Consider the following 24,616-nt stretch of genomic DNA (forward strand, 5'->3'; position numbering starts at 1 on the left):
AAGGATGTTGTGTTTGGTAAAGTAGAGGGTCAGGAAAAAGAGGAAGAACCTCAATGAGATGGATTGGCACAGTGGCTGCAACGATGGGCTGAAGCATAGCAGCGATTGTGGGGATGGCGCAGGACCAGGCAATATTTTGTTCTGTTGTGCATAGGGTCACTATGGGTCAGAGCTGACTCAACGGCACCTAACAACAGGTTACAATTAAGGCTCAGGAACACTCAAGGATGCAGCCCCTTCCCAGCCGTGCTCTCAGGCATGCATCTCCCAGGCCCTAGACTGCTGCCCAAAGGCACTTACTCAGCTTTCTGTTTCCATGGGCCAGGAAGCCCACCTCACTGTCTCCTGCTGTCGGGTCTCTGCTGCCTCTTCTGGAGCTCTCTCTCTCTGTCTGTCTCCTGGATCCAGGAGCTTCTCAGTGCAGTGATCCCGGGTCCAAACGACGTGCTGGCTCCTGGCTGTTCTTGTGGTGGCGATGGTGTTACCGCAATAATGCGGATTGGAGCCGCCTGCCGCAATAGCCAATTCTGAGACGGGTGAGGTGAGCAGCAAGACGTTTATTATATATCGATATACAGGAGACAGAGGGGAATAGATTCCTCCAAAAAACCCGTCTCTCCCACTGGAGATCGGCTGGAGTCTTTTATAGGGACAGGATTATAGATCTTTTATGGTAGTTTTTCTTTGAGGTGGTGATGTCTTAGATGAGTTAACCTTCCACTGGTATTCTTAGAAGTTATCTGGTGACATCTTTGGGGATTTTCTGCTTCCTCTTGTCACAAGATGGATGCTTTGTTTAGTTTTTCATTCTTAGATCATTATCACTTATTTTCTACCCTCCAGGGAGGAACATCGGTTAATCTTAAACCTTTTTGTAGAGACTGGAGAAAAAAAGATCATGAGACAATGTGGCGGTTAGCAACGGGGGAGTAAACAATAGTGAGCCTGGCCTATGCAGCCTCTTCCAATGGGTTCCTATTTCCTACCTCTGGGGTGGCTCATTTGAAACCCAGCAGGATGGCAAAACTGACCAGTCGCCTTGGTGGGCCACAATTACCCTATCACACAGTCCCACCCAGTCACTTGCGTGGGAGTTACAAGATCATGGCAAGAAAGGCCACACAAAAGTGATCCATCGCACCACACATAGCAATGATTGTGAGGATGACGCAGGACTGACCAGTGTTTCTGTTATACATAGGGTCACTATGAGTCAGAACCAAGTCAATGGCACCTAACAACAGCAACAACACCTGAACTGCTCATCACCCCCTCTTCCACCAGCAGGCACCTTCTCATCTTTCAGGGCTCAGCTGAAGGGCTTCTCTAACCTCCCCCACCTACACCCAGCCCTTGTCATCGCAGGACCCTGCTTATTTCCTTCGCTTATTTGGTTTTCCCCTGTAAGCTGTGGTCCTTGAGAGCAAGGCCGTGTGGGTCTTGTTCACCCTGTATCCCTAGCACCTAGTATAGTGCCTGGCACGTGTTGTTAGTTGCCATAGACTCGGTGCCAACTCACGGTGAGCGTGTGTTTAACAGGGAGAAACATTGCCCATTTCTGTGCCATCCTCATGGTTGTTGGCACATGATGGTTACCTAATAAGAACTGAATAGAAGCATGGCCAGATAGAGGAACTGTATAGAGGAACTGACCAGGATGAGGCCCCAGAGCTGATTTCTATAGATTATTGGTTCTCAAATTTCACTACCCATAAGAAGCCCCAAAGGGCAGGGTAAGGTACACATCCTCCCTAAGAGAGTTTTTTGCTAATGGTCTAGGGTGGGATTCCTTGATCTTTAACAACCAGTCACACCTCCCCCCACAAAGGGGTTCTGCTGCAGCTGGCCCAGGAACCACACACTGAGAAGCACCGCTAAGCCGTCATGATCTCCAGAAGGGATCATGGGGAGGCAGGGAGATTTTGGTGTGATTCAAACCTGAATACACAAAACAGGTTGGGACACAGGGAAGCTGGGTGGCTAAAGCTGGTCCAGCTTTGCAGAGCCACTGATTTTAGGCATGCTCCCTCCTGTGCTGGATAAGGAGGCCCCATACCTAGACCAGCCTTTCTTTTGTCCTTCTTCCCAGTCCCAAAGATGCCTTCCGAGCAGTGAAGAAGAGAATCGTGGGGAATAAGAACTTCCACGAGGTGATGCTGGCTCTGACGGTGAGTGCCCCATCTGTCCGTCTGTGCCAAGGCAGGACCATGGTCCGTGAGGTCGGCCTCCCCTCAGGCCCAGTGGCACTTCCGGTCACCTGTGGCTCCTCATCCAAAGGCTGGGAAGGAAAGGCCCATGGGCAAAGCACTGTCCTGTCTGCACTGCTGGTGAGCTTGGAATGGCAAGAGAGGCCTTCTGGAAAGGTTCTCCCCAGCCCACTGGCAGGGGGAGCAGAAGCCTGGCAGGCCGAGTTGAGTGCCGCTTGGCACTCTGATGCCCTGAAAAAGGAGCATAAAACAAATGCTAGGGCTGAGATGAGGGCAGTCTTGTCCCCACACTGCACTGGTCCACACACAGGACAGCGTCCAGGCACAGGCAGGCCCCCTGGCGGCCAGGAGGGGTTTGCCTTGGGTGGGGGAGGCATGGAGGACACCATCCCAGCCTCCCCACAAGCAGCATTTACATCCTGGTGAATCAGGTTAAGCCAAAAAGCAAAGCATAGCCCTTGCGGGGAAGTAGGGAGGGAAGTTCGGTGCCATTTCCTTGGGCTACAGGGTCACCAGCTGATTGAAAGCTCAAGTTCTCGTTGATTTCCACTTGGAGTGCCACCTACCCGCTAGACCGTGTTCAGCGCGGCGGCATGATCACAACAGAGTCCTGTGGGCACTGACCCCAGTCAGTGAGTGGCCTCCACCTGGCACCCCACCCTCTGTTCACGTGGTCTGCCCCCCAGCACACAAGCCCCCAATCCAGGTGTTCCGCCAGTTCTCTGCAGGCCAGAGTCTGTCTTTAGGAAGCCCCATGCCTCTGCTCAGCCTCCCCCTCTGGGATGTGAGTGGAGCTGTAAGGATGGGTGGTCTGGGTGACTCCCCTCCTCTGGCTGGGCTGCTCACTGGCACCCCGTGGCCCTCCAGGTCTTAGAAACCTGTGTCAAGAACTGTGGGCACCGCTTCCACGTGCTGGTGGCCAGCCAGGACTTCGTGGAGGGGGTGCTGGTAAGAACCATCCTGCCCAAGAACAACCCTCCCACCATCGTGCACGACAAGGTGCTCAACCTTATCCAGGTGAGTGCCGGGCGGGGCAGGGGTGGGGCTGGAGGAGGGGCTGTCAGCATAGTAGGGGCTACCTTCCCAGTGGAGAGCTAGGCCCCTAGGCCAAGGAGATGGTGCCCCACCCCTCCCCCTTCCTGTTCTTTTTGTCAGTTTGTTTCAGTCCCCATTTCTGGTAGTTGTCTCCTTGTCTGTGGCTGTCTGCTGATGGGACGTTCTGTGCATGGGGCGAGGCTTGTTGGCTGAGCGTTGCTATGGAGGGGCTGGCTGGCTGAGTGAATGTGGTCAGAGGGCAAGAACCAGCAAGTGCCAGGGAAGGCGGGCTCACAGGGAGAAAATGAGCAGTGCTTACTGGCCATGTCCCCTTGTCCCTCTCTCAGTCCTGGGCTGACGCGTTCCGCAGCTCGCCCGATTTGACAGGTGTCGTTGCTGTCTACGAGGACCTCCGGAGGAAGGGCCTGGAGTTCCCCATGACCGACCTGGACATGCTTTCGCCCATCCACACGCCCCAGAGGGTAAGGAGAGTTATCGCCCTGTGGGCCCTTAGGCAGTCCCCCCTCCTCACAGCTCCAGGAAATCATGGGAGGGAAGGCAGGAGTTGTCAGCAGAGGGGCTTTCTGCAGCTGCTTCCTCTTAGCTCTCTGACTCCCTGGGCCCCTTATCTTTTCCAGAAATCCTTGCTGATCCTGTTTTTTGCCCTCTAGACTGTGTTCAACTCGGAAACACCTTCAGGACAGTATGCTGTGGGTACCGACACCAGTCAGCAAGTGGACTCTAACCAGCACACTGCCCCTCTGTCCACCCCAGCTGTACCTCCCAGCGACACACCCATAGCACCAACCCCTGAGCAGGTAAACAGCAGGTCAAGACAGGGGGGGCCTGGGCTGCCTCCACACACCTCAGGGAGGGACCACTGTCAGTATGGAAATTATTATCAATTAAGCCTCCACTTAGTCCTCACACCAGCCCCACAGGGTGCATATTCTTCTTCTTCTTTTAGAGATGAGGAAACTGAGGCTCAGAGAGATGCATTAACTTGCCCAGAATCACACAGCTCATCAGAGACAGCTGGGTTCAAGCTCAAGTTTGTCTGACTCCAAGCATGCTCTGTCCCGTACCTCGGCAGTTTTTCAAACTGTGCTTGCTGTGGAGCCCTGGGGGAGGTACCATGGACGGGAAACACCCCCTTCAACCAGACCAGCTCTTCTTTGTGTGGTTTGGTTCTGTATTCACAAAAGATTTCATTTGAACAGAGGTGCTAGCTGATACAGTTTTAAAACGTCTTCACAAAAAATAAACACCTTTGCATTGCACTATGTTGCTTCCCACAAAGAAGGTTCAAGAAGGTTTGAGGCCTACTGTCTATAAGATTCTAGAGGTTAGGGCCTGGGGACCAGTTTTCCTAGAGCCCCTTGGCTAGCTTTGAAGGATTACGAGCCTCAGACTGGGTGACATGCTGACTGGTTCAGTCTCTGTGCCTCAGGGTCTTCCTCCGAGCTGTTTGGAGAGTGCCAAAGCTACTGGAACTTCTCCAGCCAAGACCACTATTAGCAGACTGCTCAATCATGTTAGGCATGGCTGTTGGGATGGCAATTGAGGCCTGTGCACTATGGGCTGTGCACTTTTGAGGTATTTTACAAACTTCAGACACATCACATCAACTAAGTGTAAACGCTTAGCTGCTGAAAGTGCCGATAAGAAAGACACAGGTGTATAATTGAAAAAATTGAAACTTAGCTTTCCAAAGGTGAGGCCTCACCAGTCACATGTACGGTAGTATTTGGACTTACAAACCAGTAAACTTATCAGGAGCTTTTCACGTCCTAACCTATTTGAAGAGAAATTTCTGTACTTTAATATCTCATAACAAGTTATGAAGTCACCCCCTCCCCTCCCCCAGGTTACAAGTAATACTGGAAAAGTTTTGCCAACTGGATAAAGTAATTAAAGGTGCATAAAAAATGCTAAAAACCACCTGTGATCCAAAAATTATCTTAAAAAACCTAAAAACCATTGCTGCCAAGTTGATTCCGACTCATGGGGATCCTATAGGACAGAGTAGACCTGTCCCATAGGGTTTCCAAGGCTGTAATCTTTACGGAAGCAGACTGCCACACCTTTCTCCCATGGAGCGGCTGGTGGGTTGGAACCGCCAAGCTTTTGGTTAGCAGCCGAGTACTTTAACCACTGTGCCACCAGGGCTCCTCAATTTTAACTGATTTGGCTGAAATCTAGCATGTGTGTGGATTAAGGTTCGAATTGCTCGTTGTGCAGGAGATTATTGCTGAACAAAAGTGAGTAGTCTTTAATTTCAGTGTCCCCTTCTGACTCCTGGGTCATGCGAAGACATTCAGGCACGCACTGATGTAACTCCCATACTCCTTTGTAATTAAGTCCCATCTGACTTGGATACATTGGGTTTGTATGCAGTAATTTTTCCACTCACTCATACCAAGAGCATTTATTAAAAGGTTAAACACAGCACACGTTTTGCAAGTTTTAGATGTCAGTGAGCCGAAGTGGACATGCCGCGTGTCTCTGTGCTCCCCTTTCTGCTTCTGTAAAAGCTAGGATAATGGTACCTACCTGCTAAGACAGTGGTGAAGTTAAACTAGAGATGTAAGGTAAGTGATTGCACTTAACAGGTGGTCAGTAAGTGGTGGCTGCCATCACAGCCATCATCAGTTTATAGAGTGGCTCTCATATTCTGAACTCAACTATAATTGGGGCACACAGTTTAGACTGTACTAGCATTTCCCAAAATGTATTCCACTTAATGTTAGCCCCACGAGATAGTCCATGGTAAAAGGTTCTTCAGTCAAAGGAATTTTGGAAACTTTCATGTTGATCTCTTCCTGGGGGTTCACAGTATACAGTGTACATTAGGATATTAACCACCCCAGAGTCCCACAGCATAAGACACTTAAGCTGGTGGCCTCTCATGGCCTAACCTGTTTGAAGTGACTTTGTGACTTGACTTAGAATGTTTCCCCAAGCACAAGACCTGGGAACCCTTTGATCTTTGAAAGCCTGTTAACACCTCTTGGAGTAGTGTTCCTTGGGGAAGGCTGCCCTCAATCAGAGTTTTAGACTCAAGGTGGAGCCTAGGACACCAGAGGAGGCCAGGGGCAAGACACAATCCCAGTTACCCTAGGAGGAGAGAGAGGACAAGATCCCAGTTACCCTAGGAGAAGGGACAAGATCCCAGTTATCCTCGGAGGAGGAAAGAGGACAAGATCCTAGTTATCCTAGCAGAAGAGAGAGAGGACAAGATCCCAGTTACCCTAGGAGGAGGGACAAGGTCCCAGTTATCCGAGGAGGAGGGAGAGCGCAAGATCCCAGTTACCCTATGTCTTGGTTATCTAGTGCTGCTAAAACAAATACTGCAAGTGGATGGCTTTAAGGAAGAGAAATTTAGTCTCTTACAGTCTAGTAGGCTGCAAGTCCAAATTCAGGGTGTCAGCTCTAGGGGAACACTTTCACTGTCAGCTCTGGAGGAAGGGCTGTGTCATCAATCTTGCCTTGGCTTGGGAGTTTCTCTGCACAGGAACCTTAGGTTCAAAGGACACACTCTGCTCCGGGCACTGCTTTCTTGGTGATATGAGGTTCTTTATCTCTCTGCTCACTTCTCTCTTTTATATCTCCAAAGAGATTGGCTTAAGTTACTATCTAATCTTGTAGACCTCATCAATATAACTGCCACTAATTCATCTTATTACATCATAGTGATAGAATTTACAACACACAGGAAAATCACATCAAATGACAATGGTAGACAATCATACAATACTGAGAATCATGACCTAGCCAAGTTGACAGATATTTTTGGGGGGCACAATTCAATCCATGACACCCTAGGAGGAGGGAAAGATCCCAGTTGTCCTAGGACGAGGGAGAGGACAAGATCCCAGTTATCCTAGGAGGAGGTAGAGAGCTAGATCCCAGTTACCCTAGGAGGAGAGAGAAGACAAGATCCCAGTTATCCTAGGAGGAGGGACAAGATCCCAGTTATCCTAGGAGGAGGGAGAGGGCAAAATCCCAGTTATCCCAGGAGAGAGAGGGCCTGCGGCTCAGGAGCAAGTCAGTGCCCAGGTCCATCGTGGAGGCACTGGGAGGTCGGAACATAGGCAGCAACAGAAATTGAAGTTTGGGGTTGGGTTGCCTACTGTGGATGAGGAGGACTGTGGAGCAGGGCCTGGCTGGGCCTGACTAGGGTGAGCCGGCAGGGGTGTCGTTTAGTATGAACGTGCCCAAGGCCTAGTAGCTGACAAAACACAGCCACTGAGTGTGTTTGTTTTTAACAAACCTTACTAAGGGATAATCCCTCACTTCATTGAGGGATGATTGGCATACGACAGTCTGCACATATTAAAACTAGAATCTGATCCGTTTGGGCACATGTGTAATTCTGCGAAACCATCACCACAGTCAAGATAATGAACATAGCCATCATCCCTCAAAAGTTTCCTTGACAACCGCTAAGTTTTAACTGCATAATGTCTAATTGAATGAAGAGCCCCTGCTTTCTGCTCCCTTGCTGTCTCAAGCTCTCTTTCTCCCTGCCCACCATACCCCATCGAACCCTTCATTATTAATGCAGAATGTCTTTTCTCCCAGAGAGTCTCCCAGACCTTCCATCTCAGAGCAGCAGGCTAACAGCCCTTTGCTTTCAGGCCTCGCTTAGAAGGCAGGCACCAGAAGGAACTAATTGGGCAGCTCCCAGCAGGCCCCACTTCAGCCCCTTGGGAGGAGCCGCCCCCTGAGGCCTTGTTAGCTGCCACTTTGGACCGAGGAGATGCTGGAGTCCTTCCACCCACACTCGGTGGTTCATTCACCCTCAGCTTGTTTTCTGTGGGCCTCTGCCTGCACCGGGCTCCCCATTTTGGAGATGGTAATGGTTGGTAGCAGCTCTGTGAAGGGGGGCTTGTGAAGGGGTGGGGACAAGCCCACCACAGGCCTCTTGATGCAGGGCTGTGGCCCAGGAGGCAGGCTGTCCAGGGAGGATGCTGGCAGGTCGGCTCCTCTGGGTGCCATGCCAGGCTGGTGGTGCCAGGCTCCTGCCCTGTGAGGGCAGTGGCTTCAGACCCTGGCTTCTCTCACCGGGGCCCACGGTGCGTTTCAGATCGCGAAGCTGCGCAGCGAGCTGGAGATGGTGAGCGGGAACGTGAGAGTGATGTCGGAGATGCTGACGGAGCTGGTACCCACCCAGGCCGAGCCTGCGGATTTGGAGCTGCTGCAGGTGAGCATGGCCCCTCCCCAGCTCAGCCTCCCAGGCCCAGCCTCCCCCGCCCCTAGGTGACTTCTGGCCCGTTGGCCCACACACGTTCCTTCCCAGCCCACACGTCGTGGCATACTCTGAACTCCTTGGTCACAGCAGATGTTTAAAACTGGGACTTTGGATTCCATCAGATAGGAATTCCAATCTTGGCTCTATCACCTTTTGGTTTGGACACAACAGCCCATCTTGCCTCAGTTTCCTCATCTGTGAGATCGCTCTGATAAGAGCCTTTATGGCGTAAAGTTGGATGTGACATTTAAATAAGGTATTTCATGTAAAATGCCTAGCCCTTTGTCTGGTACAGAGTAAGCTGTCAGTAAACGGTAGCAGGAAAAACACGCAGGTGAGATTAGCAGGCAGGACGATGGAGGAGGGCAAGGCATGGGAGAGCAGAGCTGGCTTAGAGATGTGAGAACGGTCATCGTGGGGAGCAGAGGCGGGGGGAGCTACTGGTCTGTGCTCCCATGCTCCCATCCCAGCTGGGGTGCCCACTGGAGCAGAAGGGGCTGTGTTTGGATACAGTCCCTCTCTCTGTGGAGTCAGTCTGTAGAGGTAGCTGTGCTGAATGAGGCACTGAGAAGGCAGTGAAACCCTGACAGCCAGGGAGTTTCCCGAATCCAGAGGGGACAGAGTGCTTAGTGCGATTGTCTGATTTCATGCCTGTCTCTCACTGGGCCTCCAACCCCTGGAGGGCAAGGCTCCTGTCTGACTCATTCCTGCCCCTGTGCCTAAGCGGGCTGACACAGTGTACTTGCTCAGGGGTCCTTACATTATGGGTGGGGGGTAGGGGTGGAAGTAGGAGTCTTGGGATTGAATGAATGAATGAACTAATGAATATGAAGACTAAATGAGGGCTTATGAGAAAAGATGAGTGAGCTGGGGGCAGCAGGATTGCTGTAGTACAGTCAATTTTGTATGTCCCAAGCTGAGGCCATGTGGGTGTGAGTGCTTTTGATGGGTGAGGATGACACAGTGACAGCCCTCAGGCAGTGAGCACTTCCCTGTGCCAGGATCTGATGTAGACACTTGATAAACATTCACTCACTGAACCTCATGACATCCCCCTCCCCCATGAGGTAGGTACTCTTATTATCCCCATTTTCCAGATTAGGAAACTAAGGCCAAAAAAAGGTAATGTAATATGCCCAGAGTCATGTGGCTGGTAAGTAGCAGAGCTGGGATTTGAACCTAGGGGGCCTGGCTCCAAGTACTGCTCTTATGCTCTTGAGAGGGGCTAGCAAGGAAAAGAAGCAAGGCCACAGGTGTGCATGGTCCTCAGAGGAAGAGAGGGGGGCCCATCGGGATGTTGAAAGTCACTCAGCTCTGCCCTGCCCCAAGCTAAAGGCAGATGAGGAACTCCCAGCAGAAGAACGCCTGACCTAGGAAGGGGTGGGTGGCAGGGTCCAAAAGATGATGATCGCTCCAGGAGAAAAGTAGGCTGCAGTGCGCCTATAGTCAGCTGTGCCTGAGGATTGTCTGGACCTCAAGACCTGTTCCCCTGGTGGCAGATACCTGAAGAAAGAGACTGGCATTGACGATGAGCAGTCAATATTGTTGTTGTTGTTGTGTGCCATTGAGTCTATTCTGACTCATAGCGACCCTGTAGGACAGAATAGAACTGCCCCACGGAGTTTCCTAGGCTGTAGTCTTTATGGGAGCAGATAGTCATGTCTTTTCTCCTGTGGAGACTCTGGATGGGTTTGAACAGCTGACCTTTCAGTTAGCAGCCAGGAGCTTACCTGTTGGGCCACCAGGGCTCCTTCAAAACCTACAGAGCTGTGGTTTTCAGGTTTTTTTTTTTTATAATACAACTTCTTTTTCCCAAAGAAGTTTAAATAGATGACGCTTACTGGTTAAATGTCTACCTGAATTGTTGAATTGGCAAATGTTGTATTATTCATATATTTAAAACAAAACAACGACAACAAAGTCAACCTGACTGTTATTGCAGTATCCTAGATTGGATCCTGGAACAGAAAAAGGGCATTAATGGAAAACCTGGTGAAATCTGAATAAAGTCTATAGTTATTAATATTGTACCAATCTTCATTTCCTAGCTTTGACATACGTCAAACTAAGGGAAAGCTGGGTGAAGGGTATACAAAAATGTTCTGTACTGTTTGCAGCTTTGTTATAAATCAAAAATTATTCCCAAGTAAAAGTGTACTATTAAAAAAAAAAGTCTGCCAGTGAGACTAATGAGGCAGAAATGCAAAATCAGGGGCTGAAGATGATAGTTGAAGTCATGTAGTTCCTTTTCCAATGCTTTGGTTGCAAAAAATCTCAATATACCCAGAGAAGCTGCAGTTTGTTTTCCAGGCCACCTTCCAGTCTCGGTTTCTCCAACTAAGCAAAGATGGCAGCAGAAACTATTCGGAAGTCTGCACAAAGCCAAGTTTAACATGTTGTGATCTCCAGTGCATTAAATTTTACTGTAGAACACATTAGAATTGAAATTCAAATGTGTAATTGTGAACCCCAAAAGCTATTCCCTGGAACCTTGAAGCCAAGTTTGGAAACCTATCCGTCCTCCAAGGCACATCCCGGGGCTTGAGCCCCATCCGTTGGAGATGGTCCCACTCCAGGCTGAGTGGCTGTGCTTTTCTCACTTCCTTCTCGACAGGAGCTCAACCGGACATGCCGAGCCATGCAGCAGCGAATCCTGGAGCTCATCCCCCGAATCGCCGATGAGCAGCTGACCGAGGAGCTGCTTATTGTCAACGACAATCTCAACAACGTGTTCCTGCGCCACGAACGGTATTCTGCCACCTCTCCCGGCCTCTGGCCAACTGCTCAACCTGCTCCCTTCCTTCCTGTTCTCCTGGTCTCCTCACAACATCTGAGCTTCCTCTTGTCTTCTTATCAAACACAAGGCAGCCGTTGAGTGGATGTTCTCAGCTGTCTCCTAGCATGTGCATGAATTATCCTTCCTTCCTCCCACCCTCACCTCCTTTCCAAAGTTAGCCCTGCCATCTGTGTCCCTGAGTCCACCTCTGGGAGGTGGTAGTAGATGGTGGCTAAGAGCATGGCCCTGGCACCAGACAGGCCTGGTCTGTCCTTGCTTGCTCCACCACTTACTGGCTCTGGGACCTGAGACAAGTTACCTAACTTAATTAGGGCTCTTTGATCGTAAGCTACACAAGGCTTTCTGGCTAACTTAAACACAAAGAGAATTTACTAGAAGAACAGGCTTTATTAAATGGGTAGCTTTCAGAATCCAAAGAAGAGTGAAACAATGAAGCCACCCGACAGAGCAGGAAGGACAAATCCTGGGGCAGCTTAGGGGTCTCAGGGGCAGAAACTCCTGGACCATGTCTTCAGGGTGCTACCATCAACAAATGGACCAGCTCTAACATCTGCCCATGCTTGTATCATGCTGTTAAGAGTCAGATCCCTAAGAGAGACTCTGGCTTAGCTTCATTGTGCCCACCAGTTGGGGGAGGAGGGAGAGCCCCTTGATGCCAGTCTCACCAGGATCACAGTGGGGGAAGAGAAGTTCCTCAAAGGAACGTTTGGACTACAACTGCAGAAACAACGAGTCCATATCTGTGAAACGAGACTCACGGTGATACCAGCCTCGTAGGGTAGCCGTGAGAGTCCCTGAAATAACGTGTCTAAAGCATTTAGCAATCAGGGCTGTCTGGTAAATGGTACTAGGTACTCCAACCCCCTCCCGTCACTTCTTATCCTCGTATCTTTATCCACCAGCAGACACTCACAGAGTGATTCCAAATAAGTTGAGAGTGGGGTGTGGCCACTGCAGGCCACGTCTGCCTAGCTTCTCCTACTAGGCCGTGTGTCCACCCCTCTCCACTGGGAATGAAAGTGTCCCCTCCCTGCCATTTTGGGTGCGTGGGCTGTGGGGTGACTGGTGCCTCTGTGACACTCACACTCATAGGGGGTAGCATTCCCCTGGCACTTTCAGTTAACAAAGTTGCTCCCACCCTGTGTTTTCACTTGATCCTCACAACCATCTGGGAGACAAGTTCTATTCTTAGCCCCGTTTTAATAGATAAGGAGACTGCGGTTCAGAAGTGATGTAATTCACCCAAGGCCACACAATATGTGACAGGGCAGGACTCAAACAGATTCCAGACCAAGCTCTTCTCCATCCAGCTCACCCGCTGCTTGGCCTGTCAGGGTAGTTTAGGTGGCTTCATAAAGCAGTGTCTGAACTGTGTGTGTCTTTCTTATACCACATTAGAGAGCCACTGACATACGCACAACAAATGTATAACTGACACAAGCTTCATAAAGCAGTTCTTACCTTTACTGTGTGCTGTGCATCCTGATTTCCTTTTCTGTCCTAGTCTATGTTGGTTGGTTGGGTGGTTGGTTTGGTGTTGGTCATGACTAGGATGGCCATATAATCCAAACTGGGACACTTTTGCAAGTGAAACAGAGGTACTCTTATTAATTCCTTGGGGACAGACATAAACTGGGTCTGTGCAGGGCAAACCAGGATGTGTTGTCACCCTGCTCGTGGCCCCCGTCATTGACTTTGAGACCCCCGGTTTGAAAAGCACTGCCTGGGCTGTGCCAAGGTGACCCCTCTCAGTGTGTCTCCTTGACTTGGGTCTTTTGTCTTGTAGGTTTGAACGGTTCCGAACAGGCCAGACTGCCAAGGTAAAAGTCTTCTCCTTTTCTGTGACTAGATCCTGCCCGTGTCAATGGGAAGAAGGAGGGCTGTTCTCCTTGCCTCCCTCCCCAGGTATCCTGGGCAGGGTAGTGCTTTCTTATCCAGGCTCATAGAGAAGGCCCCTTCTAAGGTTGTATGTCATTGTCCCTTTAAAGTAAATAAGGCTGTGCCACCAGCTGATGCCCAAGGGTCTTTCTAACCTGCCAGGGGGTCCAGTAGAGCTACAAAAACTCATAACAGCCAGGGCCCTGGTGACAGATCCTTGAGCAGAGCATTTGAGTCCCAGGGCTTCAGGGCAGAGCTTGAGGCTGCAGGCAGGAGTGAGGATTGGCATGACATCTTGTTCCCCTCCAGGCCCCAAGCGAGGCCGAGTCAGCAACCGATCTGATCGACATGGGCCCTGACTCAGCAGCTCCCAGCCACCTCTCATCCCAGCTGGCAGGAATGAGTAAGTCGGTGGGTATGGGACTCCAGCCGGGGGTATGTTATGCTGCTGTGGGCACCCTGCAGTTCTGGGAGTACCCTCCTGTTATACAGCTGGAGCTGAAGTGCCAACAGCAGAGGTTGGCCCAAACGCTACCTCGCTAGGGTCCCAAGCTGAATCTTGCTGCAAGGTTGGGCACTCAGAACAAAATGTGGGCATTCTCCCTCCCAGCTCCACAATTCCCAAGCTCCCTTGGATCTCAGAAATCCCACCATTCTGTGACTGTCCCTCGACACTGGGAATGTGCCATGGTTTAATCATCTGGGTGACGTTGGGCAAGTTACTTCCACTTCTTGTGCCTCTGTTTCCTCCTCTGTAGCGTGGGATAGGAACGGGACCTTCCTCGTAGGTTGTTACGAGGACTGGATAAGTTAATACATGAAAAGTGATTAGACAGGGCCAGGCCCAGAGTGCACTCTTAATGTTCGCCATCGTCATCATCATCACTGTGATTATTTTTAATGTCAGTGACTGCCTGATTCATGCCAAGCTCTAGGAAAGAATTAAGATCCTGTTTTGAATCACTAATACTATACTTTTTGAAAAATCAACTACATATCTAATCACTATCCTACTGTCTGGAGTCCCTGGGTAGTGCAAACAGTTAACATCATCAGCTGCTAACCAAAAAATTGGAGACACTAGTCAACCCAGAGGCGCCTTGGAAGAAAGGCCTGGTGATCTACTTCTGAAAAATCAGCATTGAAAACGCTATGGAGCACAGTTCTACTCTGACACATGTGGGGTCACCACAAGTCAGAGTCAGCTGAACAGCAACTGCTTTGGTTGGTTGGTTGTTTTTATCCCACTGTTGAGCCGTTTACCAGATACAATGGCCCTGGGAGGGGCTAACTGTATCTCCCCCTCAGAGATAAGTAAACTAAAGCTAGAGGGAGGAAGTGACTTGCCCAAGGTTCCACTGCCAGTGGATGACCATGCCCCCCCTGCTCTGCCCTCTGCCCCCGACCACCTCGCTGCCCCTCTAGCAGCAAGCCCTGGGTCTGGTAGAGAGCAGCTCAGTGTACCAGGATGGCTGGGTGGGTCCTTCACGTGGGCCTTTCTGCCCCTGCAGACCTGGGCTCCAGCAGCGTGAGGGCTGGCCTGCAGTCTCTGAATGCCTCCGGCCAACTGGAAGACGAATTTGACATGTTTGCGCTGACGCGGGGCAGCTCATTGGCTGACCAACGGAAGGAGTGAGTGGCTGGGTCCTGTGTAGCTAACATTTGGCAGCGCCAGGTGCAAAGGCCAGGGCTATCTGGTTCCCAACCTTGGTGTCTCCATGCCTACCCCAACTCCCCATTTCTCAGTATGCCATGTACCAGTTCCTCCAGAGGCAGGTGGGGAAGATTCTGGTAAGTCTCCAGGGACTTGTCAACAAGCCATTCCTGTTGTTCCACAGCCTCCCTTAATTTTCACAGCTGTCCCTGTTGCCCACTCAGGTCTGCCCACTATGCACCAGAGCTGGTGTTCTGGCTTTCCCTATGGACCATCCATTTCCAGGGGGTGCTTTTAGCAGCCACAGGCATGTGGCCCAGAGTGTGTCAGCCGAGGCCTGCCCTTGCCTTGACTTCTCAGGGATTGGCTCCACACAGGCTCATCAGGGGAGACAGCTTACCTGGTGTTTTTTTCAGCCCTTTGCTTCTACCTGACCCGCAGCCAGGATTCTTATAGCCAGGATTCTTAAGAGGACCTTCTTGGCTCCCATCTTTGAAAACTCCATCGAGGGCCTCCACGGAGCTCAGAGAGCCCTCTCTTCACTCCCCACCCTATGTAGGCAAATCCAGGTCAAATCTAACAGTCTGCAGTGACCCAGTTTCCTCACAGCCCTCCGGCCCTGTCCCCTGACCATAGCCAGCCCTGAGCTCTGTGCTGTATCTTTAGCCCAGGGCAGAGTCTGTACTCCCCAGGCCAGGTGCCTCTGGACCCAGCAGCTCATGGTTGCCGTGGAGTCAGGGACACCACCTGTGGCTGCTGTGCAGATGAAAGCTAATGAGTCTGGTGGGGTTTGCAGCCAGGAGGGTGGTCCATCTGCCTAGGCCCCAGCGGGCAGCTGTGCTAGCCACACGGGAGAGTCCCTGGCTCCTGGCCTGGCTCACCAACCTGGCTGGAGGTTTGCTGTCCGACACTCATTTGGCGAACGATCATGCTGTGCCCTTAGGGGCAGAGAAAAGCAGAACTGAATCTTGCTCTCCAGGGCCTGCGGTCTCACAGGAGAGTGACGTGTGAGTGAACCATTTCTCTGCGGTGCTAAGAGCTGTCCTAGCAGGTGCACCAGTCACTGTGGACGCACAGAGGAGGCATGTCACTGCACAGGGCAGTCAGGCCTGCACGAGGGGGCTGTCAGGAAGGCCCTTTCAGGCAGTAGGAGGAACAGCATCTGCAAAGGCTCAGAGGCAGAGGAGCACATGAGGCGCTGGGGTGAGGCAGGTGTATCCTGGCTCCCGCACAGGGTGTGTGTGTAGGGAAGGTGAGCAGGATGCTGGAGAGGGTGGCAGGGGCAACACAAACACAGAGTTTATCGTAACAGTAGTAGTAGGAAGTATGGGGGAGAAATTTTTTTGTTAATGATTTGCCTCTTTGAAACTCCCTCAGGCTGAAACAGCTTCATCCACCTTCTCAGGGCATCATTTCTCCCACAGGCCCACCCTGGGGATAGGTTTCTGCCCCAGCAGAAAAGTTCCAGCAGGGACTGGCTTTTACTTGAGCATCACATTTGTCTTTGTTTTGTTCTCCCACCTGGCTGTCCCACCCTTACCCTTCTGGTGGGTCCTCTAGCCCCGGTGACCTGACTGGCCTTTTGATTCCTCACCTTACCTTGTCCTCTGGGGCTCTTGACTCCACCAAGGCCTTTCTACCTGCCTGTGTCTGACCCCCACCTCCCTCAGCCTGCTGGCTGCCAACCTCACTCTGACCTGCAGCCTGGTCGGCCTTTGTCACCCAGAAGCCAGCTCCTTGTCAGCCCCCATTTCTGCTACAGCTTTGACCACATCTGGCACAGTCACAGCCTCTCAGACTGACCAGGCCCTGACCCTTTTGGTCCTAGGGAGAGCCACTGGGGCATGTGGGCCAGCCAGTGTCAGGTGTCTTAGCCAGGCTTTACCAGAAGCAAAAGAGGCTCTTCCTCGCCTTCTTCCACATCATGGTCCTGAGGACTGGGCTCTTGCCAAGCATCAGGACTGTGTCCCCAACACTTCCCCTAGACACCCCCGTGTGGCAGCCAAGAGAGCCACCCCACCTCTTGTTGGCACAGGTTTCTCTCCCACTCTTGGTTTCTTCTCTTGCTCCCCTAAGACTTGGCCTCAAACACAACAAACGTGTCCTTCCCATTCCTCCTCTGCCATGCCCACCCATCAGCCTGGCACCTCCTCCCACCCAGGCTGGCTGGCTGGCGCCCTTAGAGGACATCTGAAAAGCTGGCCTCTGAGTCATCCTGTGCCCTGCTGCCAAGCCAGGGAGGGGACAGGCAGTCTCGTGCTGGTGAGCCAGTACAAGATGCCCCTCACGCAGCAGTCTGCAAAGTTGTTTTCAACAGCAGAAGGGAATCCTCCATTCAAATGCAACCTTATTGAGAACCACAATGTATGAAATTATGCAGCAGAAGCTGCTCAAAAAAGGTTCTGTAGATACGAGTTCTCCACAAGCACTGGGTCATTGGAGCTACTTCTCAGTCCCTGGAGTTTGGTCAAATCTGGTTATAGCCATTGGTGTTCTTGTTCCTGGCCTTTGGCCAATAGCACCTTCCCAAACTTCTCTTTGCTGAGGCCTGTTGTGCAGGTCTCATTTCACAGAAAGGAGGGCCTCTCTTCCATTCCCAGGCTGGGCTGGGGCCCTTAACCTGTGCCCTTTGCCAGCTGTGAGCTTGTCCTGCCTCTGCCCTGTGCCCTCCCCACATCAGCCAGCATGCTTGGTCCAGCAAGAGTAGCATCTAATGGCTGTGGTGGCCTCTCTGTTTCAGGGTCAAATATGAGGCCCCCCAAGCAACAGATGGCCTGGCTGGAGCCCTGGACGCCCGGCAGCAGAGCACCGGAGCGGTAAGCAGAGGGCCCCACGGCCATCCTGGGGTCTGTCCATAGGAAGGCGAGGGGTGCTCACTGTGTGCCAGGCACTGGCTCGGCACTCACAGTCCTTCCCTCATGTGGTTCTCCAATTGGTCCTTTGAGGCTAATGTGACTGTTCCCATTTTACAGCTGAGGGAACCTAGGTTAAGTCATTTGCCCAGGATCACACAGCAAGTAAGGGGTAGAGCAAGGATTCCAGTCTGAGTCTGAGTCAGGAAGCAGGAGTCCAGCAGCCATGGGGTCACCTCCCAGCTCCCCCACTTACCAGCTGTGTGCCCTTCAGCAAATTGTGAACTTTATTGACCCTGGCTTTTATAATAGTCTCTAATAGCTTCTAGTAGTGTCACGAGAGGACGCATGTGAAGTGCTTGGCGCAGAATTGGAGCTCAGTCACTGCCTCTCTAAAAACAACAGCAACAAAAAAAATGGCTGTTGAGTCAATTCGGACTCATAGCGACCCTACAGGACAGAGTAGAACTGCCCCATAGGGTTTCCAAGGAGCAGCTGGTAGATTCGAACTGCCAGCCTTTCAGTTAGCAGCTGAGCTCTTAACCAGTGCACCACCAGGGCTCCCTTGCCTCTCTAGAGGACCTTTTATTTTGCAGGAGTGCAGACAGAGGGCACTAAGAGAACAGACCCTACAACAACAGGGAAGCATCCAAGGGCATCATTTTCGTTCCGTTTAATCCCTTGACTCTCCTGAGCGACAGCCCTGTGCCCAGCACTGAGCACGCTCTGGCAGCATGCCACTTAGCTGGCACAAACTACGTACAGCACAGTTCTCACCTTTGCGTTTGTTTCTGGATGCCTTTGGGCAGTGTGAGGGTTTCTGTTCCCCAAGTGAACAGACTTTGGCCAGCGACACTCATAGCTCCTGTGCGAGGTCATTAGAGACAGCAGGGCCCGGGAGTTGTGGAGAAGGGCGAGGAAGTGGGCAGCCGGGGAGGAAGTTGGTGACAGCACACGGGCTTCTGGGGCCAGGAGGTGCTGAGAGGTGGGAGATGAGGCTGAGGGGCAGCCACCACCACAGGGCCTAGAGAGCAGCTAGGAGGAATGTGGACTTTGTCCTGCAAGTGAAATGGAAGGCACTGGAAAGTCTGGAGCAGAGGGGCATTTATCTGACCTCCATTTTGAAAGGATCCAGGATGGAAGCTAGGAAACAATTAGGAGGCTGTGGGAGCTGCCCAGTTCACCATGGGGTAAAGTCCCGACAACTTCCCAAGGGGTGCTCCTTCTCTGCTTTGGGCCTCCCAGCTTCTCAGGGGTCTGTCCCAAGCCTGAAGGGAGACATTGCACCATGGAGGCAGGACCAGGGCAGGACTGTGTGCCCCTCTGTGGTAGTGGCCTACTGCGGGCATAGCACACAGACGCAGGGTCTCAGAGCCGCCTGGTTTTTTCTTCTGGAAGCTGTCATTTAACAAACGTGTGCTCTGTGCCAGGCCCTGTGCTAAGCACATCACATCCCCCTCTTCTCGAGTCTTCACACAAACCCTTAAAGTGTTACCATCCCCTTTTACAGATGAGAACACTGAGTCTCAGGCTAAGTAAAACAGTAGAAGATGTAATATCCTTAGCGTAATGCCTGACACATGGTAAAGTATTACTGCATGTAGTCTTCATACTGCTGCTGTGTGCTTATCCCCACTTGGAGAAGAGAAAACTGAGGCTTAGAATATGAGGGGACTTGCCTTAAGGTCTCACAGCTATTGGTCTGTCTGGCCCTGAAGCCAGTTGCCTGGAAAATTCTCAGGAGCAAAGGAGAGTGAGTCGGGGAGAATACTCCATTCCTCAGCCTTCCTTTTTCAGGGGCCATCCTTCTAGTTCCAAATCTGGATGAATCCGACACTCTGGAGCCTGGGCCTCTTGTGGGCAGAGGCCAATTCCACAGCCCTACAGGGCAGCAATGCCAGCCAGCCCCTTCCTGCTTCAGATGGGAGCAGCTGCGTACCAAGATGTGTCACTTACGCAGGGGCACATGGCAACTCAGGAGTATGACTGAACCAGAATCCAGGTCTCCTGGCTCCTAGCCCGATGCTCTCACCCCTGTACCGCTTCACAATGAGCCCACAGGAAGGAAAACACACACGCATCTCTTACTTGCAGAAACTGATAAATTATCACTCATTCATCTCTGATAACTTCAGAGATTTAAGTGACTTCTTCCAGATCAGAGTATGACTTTCTTAAAACCCTGTCAATAATCGCCTGCCCCCAAGATGCTTAAGTCTGGCTGGGTGGTTCCATCCACCTTACCGTCAGAATGTCATGCCAAGCAGCAAAGTACAAAACTGAATCAAGTGCAGCTGTGTGGGCAGTCAGAGTAGTGCTCACCAGCCCTGTGGTGTTGGACAGCACATGCCAGTTTTTAATCCGTTTGTTCCCTAGAGTGCCCACTATGTGCAGGCCCTGTGCTGGGCCTCAGGAGAGTCAACAGAGGGTTAGATTGGGAGCCAGGACTGGAGTCCTCCCTCTGCCACCTCCTTGCTCTGGGGCCCCAGGAAGTCTCCTGTTTGAAGGGGTTAGATAAGCCCATGTTTCTAAAACCTGGGGTGCCCATTCACACCCCCTGGCATCTTTTTGGAAAACACTGAGAAGCTTTGCCCTAGCCCATTCCGGGCTCTGAAGTCCCTGGGCTATTGTGGTTCACCCCACAGTGAGACACCCTCTGCTACTTCCTTTATCCCCATTCCTTCACCTGCCACCACACCCACACCATGCCATACACACACAGCATACCACACCACAGCACACACACCACACCGTACACACACCATACCACACCACACTACACCACACCATACATACCATACGTATACACCCCACACCATACACAGCACACCATATACACCACACCACACAAACATACCACACCACACAGACACACCACACCACAACATACCACACAACACCACACTATACACATACACCACACACAACCACACCACACCCCCATACCACACCATAGACACACCACACACCCACACCCCATCATAGACACCACACCACACGCACATACCACACAACACCACACCATACACATACACCACACACAACCACACCACACCATAGACACACCACACACCCACACCCCATCATAGACACACCACACCACACAAGTACTCACCACACAGGGGCCTCCTGACCCAAAAGGAGCTCCCACAGCCCTGGCCCTGCCCACCCCTGGCCCCCTGCAGCATGCTCCTCTCTCACCCAGATGGAGGGCAGCAGTGAGAAGAGCCTCAGTGACTGGATGGTGAGACAAGGCATGGTGAGGAGGGGTGAGGCCCTGTCCACAGGGAGAGCTGGGTGCTGCTACTTGCACAAAAACAGGGCCGAGGAGGCGCTGTCTGAGGGAGTGGGACCTGTGGAAGACTCAGAGGAGGAAGGAGGGCTGCCGTGAGTGCCTGTTCCCAGGTTGGCCCAGCGGGTCCCAGCCCAGTACCCAGCACGTCCCACTCCTTCCAGTCTCGCTTCCTCGGCCCCCAGGGCCTAGTTTCTGCTCCTAACAACAAAGCAAGGCCACAACAGCCCCTCTGGAAGCCAAGAGGTGACCTGGGGGCTCGCCTGTTGTCTCTGGGCAGAGCGTGAGCAGAGTTGAGTGGGAGAGGGAGCTGCTGCTGCTGCTGCTTGGGAAATGGACTCCTGCTTTTTCTCTGGGCTCTGCTGCTCCTGGTGGGATCCTCAGTGCAGGGGGACAGAGCTTGGGGCTTGACCTGGTTTGGGTGGAGAAAGACTCTCCCTTTCCTCCCCAAAGTAGCTAAATAGTAACTAACTAGCATTTCTTGAGTGTCTGCTCTGGGCCAGGCGCTGGGCTAAGCACTTGATATCCATGAGCTCATTTAATCCTCACAGCAGCCTCAACGGTAGGTGCTATTCTCATCTTTCCTCAAACAGATGAGGGAGATGAGGTTCAGAGATGCTCAGTAATTCCCCAAAGGGGCCGAAAGAGACTCCTATCTTTCCACAGCTGGATTTCCCAACTGCAGAAGCACTTACAGAGGGCAAGTGTCTAGAAAGTCACGCCCAGCCCCTGCGCAGGAACCCTCATGGCAGAGCCTATGTCTGTGTGGCCCAGAGTGACCTGCCCACTCTGTAGAGCAGACCTCTGAGTCCACCCGCATGGCCTTGTCTGGTCGTCTTGGCCCCGCCCTCCTCTGTGGCCCCGCCCACACCTCCTTTCACCGTGAACCCTGAGTCTACAGAGATGCCAGGAGCCAGAGCACTGACCCCCGACCCCCACCCCAGCGTGATGGCTGGAGAGGATGTCCGGGACCCTCCCTGGGCTTCCCGGGTCATGGTCAAAGCCCCTAAGTGCCTGTGGCATAGTAGGCCCTTGGACCCCAGGGCTGGGCCCTCATCGTTGAGCAGACCCACTCCCCTCTGCAGCTAGGAAGAGCCACCTACCCACCCCCTGCTGAGTCTACTGGCCCTTCACCTCCCTCACCCACAGTTTGGCACAGTGGGCAGAATTGTGGGTACCAGGCAGCTGGGCAGGAGCATCTTTGGCTTCTCCAGGCAGCCCAGGAGTCATCTAGGGGAGAGGGTGCCAGGGTCTCTACCCCCCTAGGGGGACAGGGCAGGACCAACAGCACACTTCATAGTGAGGCACTGAGGCTGGGGGGAGGGCCATACGGAGCTGGCGGGGCCCCCCACTTTGTCACCCAGTGCACTGCCCACTGCCCCTCCCTGCCTCACCCTCTGCGCTGCCTTCCAGATCCCCGTCACCCAGGCCTGCCTCATGGAGGACATCGAGCACTGGCTGTCCACTGATGTGGTAAGTTGGGGCTTGCCCAGCCCACTCTTTGTCCACCCAGCAGGTGGGGTTCAGCACTGCAAAGGAGGAAGCTTGGATGCTGGGGTCCCACTTTACTCCTGAGGAAATGAGTGCCATGGGGTCAGGGTGGAGGCATGCAGTGCCCTGAGGGGTCAGGGTGGACAGCTGATGCGGAAGGGAGAAGACTAATGTGGGACACTTCCCCACTCCTGCCCACCTGCCTCCCCTGGCAACTCCCCTTTGGAGAGGACAGCCGATTGGCCCGGGCACAGCACAGAAGCCTCACCGTCCGCCCCCGCCCCAGCCCCTGACTCTAAGGTGAACTGCCCTCAGTCCCTGGGTGCCAGCCTTTCCACCATGGGACAAACATCCATCCACCCCTGGTGCTGGAAGGGGGAAAGGGATTAGCTGCTGGCCACCACATCCCTTGCTTGGCACTCTGCAGTTATTATCCCATTTTAGCTTCCCAGCACCCGGCAAGTTGGCGTCACCATCCCCATTTTACTGAAGAGAAAACGGGAGCTCAGAGAAGTGAGGTGACACCAAGGCAGCTCAGCTAAGGAAGGGGTGGAGCTGAGATTCGGTCTAGGACTGGCTGGACTGCAGAGCTGGCGGGAACCACTCTGGTTCAGTGCCATCTGAGCCATCACCCCACCACGCCCCGTAGTGCCAGAGATGGAGGGCCCAGCTCACCTCTCCTCCTCTCTTTCTGCTCTCTCAGGGAAATGACGCTGAAGAGGCGAAGGGCGTCACCAGTGAAGGTAGTAGTCCCCTGGCCCTGCCCACCACCCCCTCCCTGAGCTCTGACCTGCAGCCCACACCCACCCTTTCTTCTTCTCTAGAATTTGACAAGTTCCTGGAAGAACGGGCCAAGGCCGCGGATCGGTTGCCCAACCTCTCCAGCCCCTCAGCCGAGGGGCCCCCAGGTCCCCCTCCTGGCGCCGCCCCTCGGAAGAAGACCCAGGAGAAAGATGAAGACATGCTGTTCGCCTTATGAGTGCTGGGCCTGGCTCCACAATCCAGAGCCCCGCTGCTCCCGCACCCCGCGGCTGGGGCCTCTTTTCCCTCCTTCGGTGTTTAGGCTGCTGTAGGGGGTAGCTGTCCCCTTCTTCTCTCTTTGATGGAGCTGACCCAGCTGCAGCCAGGCCATGCTGCCTAGGGAGTGGGGAGGCAGCTGGAGGAATCGGGGACGGGTCCGTTCTCCATTGGGCATCTGCCTCTTTCCCTACCCCAACCGACCACTACGACTTTGCTGAGAACTGGGAGACCCCGTGACAGGCTGGCTGCTTGGATGCCCTGGTGTGACTCTTCCCCTGTCCTGGGTGACCACCTCCATGAGCACATCCCCCGAGGAGCCCTCTGCTGGGCCCACACTGCCAGGCAAGGACTTGCTGGGGGCTGGGGCCCGGAGAAGCCCTTTGCTGAAGCCTCTGGGTCATCCCCTGGCCCCTGCCTCATGGACCCCTGAGGCTTCGGCTGGCTAGTGAGGGCCGGCTGTGGTGGCCTCTTCGGAGCTGCACGCTTCCAGGTACAAGGCTGCACGTGCTGGAGGCGAGACCAGACCAGCCCCAGGCTGCAAGCTGAGGCTTCGGGGATGCCTGGAGCACCCTTGGCCTTTGCCGCCACCTCCTCTGCCTTTTTCATCCATCTCTCTGTTCCTCCCAGACAGGCCTCCACCAGGCACTGGGGCCCACGTGTTCTTGATCCCCTTGTCCTGGGAGACGTGCCTTTTGTACCCCCAATTAAAGGTAGAAAGCCAGCCTGCTGGCAGCAGCGTTGCTCAGTCTCCACGGAAGAAGTGACTTCTTGGCCTCGTCCAGGGCAGAGACTACTCTGGGCTGGGCGGGTGAGTGCCCCCAAGGTGGTTGTTTACAAATGGAGCAGCACTAGGCGCCCAGCACCATCTGCTTAGGTACAGCCCGCTCTCACCACACCACCTGGGCTCAGCCACAATAGCCCTGCCAGGAGGATCTGCTGTCCTCCACCTGGCAACGTGGTCCTGGGAGCACCTTTATGCTGCCGACCCCTGCAGCCAGCTCCTACCCTGCCCCCGCAGAGCACTGATCACGAGGAAGGAGCATGTGTAGATGGTGTTTGCGTGTGGGGTAAATAGTCTGCAGGGAGGGCACCAGCCATCTGAGTGCCCAGGGCTCAGGCACTGTCTAGGCAGGATG

At 53.1% G+C, this 24,616-nt stretch overlaps 1 protein-coding gene across 1 annotated transcript in view; it reads left to right on the top strand.

The window, feature by feature from the left end:
- The window catches only part of TOM1 (target of myb1 membrane trafficking protein), a 48,148-nt gene extending 23,928 nt beyond the window's left edge, over positions 1 to 24,220 (top strand). The window contains exons 3-15 of the mRNA XM_004373807.2: positions 2,090 to 2,168; positions 3,075 to 3,224; positions 3,590 to 3,724; positions 3,914 to 4,060; positions 8,332 to 8,448; positions 11,111 to 11,244; positions 13,080 to 13,113; positions 13,481 to 13,574; positions 14,683 to 14,803; positions 17,566 to 17,641; positions 22,383 to 22,442; positions 23,164 to 23,203; positions 23,285 to 24,220. Coding sequence (XP_004373864.1) covers positions 2,090 to 2,168; positions 3,075 to 3,224; positions 3,590 to 3,724; positions 3,914 to 4,060; positions 8,332 to 8,448; positions 11,111 to 11,244; positions 13,080 to 13,113; positions 13,481 to 13,574; positions 14,683 to 14,803; positions 17,566 to 17,641; positions 22,383 to 22,442; positions 23,164 to 23,203; positions 23,285 to 23,439 — 1,342 coding nt within the window. The 3' untranslated portion in view covers positions 23,440 to 24,220. The remainder of the gene's footprint in view (positions 1 to 2,089; positions 2,169 to 3,074; positions 3,225 to 3,589; positions 3,725 to 3,913; positions 4,061 to 8,331; positions 8,449 to 11,110; positions 11,245 to 13,079; positions 13,114 to 13,480; positions 13,575 to 14,682; positions 14,804 to 17,565; positions 17,642 to 22,382; positions 22,443 to 23,163; positions 23,204 to 23,284) is intronic.
- The last annotated feature ends 396 nt before the right edge of the window (positions 24,221 to 24,616 follow it).

This window comes from Trichechus manatus, unplaced genomic scaffold, assembly GCF_000243295.1.
Source record: "Trichechus manatus latirostris isolate Lorelei unplaced genomic scaffold, TriManLat1.0 scaffold00027, whole genome shotgun sequence".
Taxonomy (NCBI): Eukaryota; Metazoa; Chordata; class Mammalia; order Sirenia; family Trichechidae; genus Trichechus; species Trichechus manatus.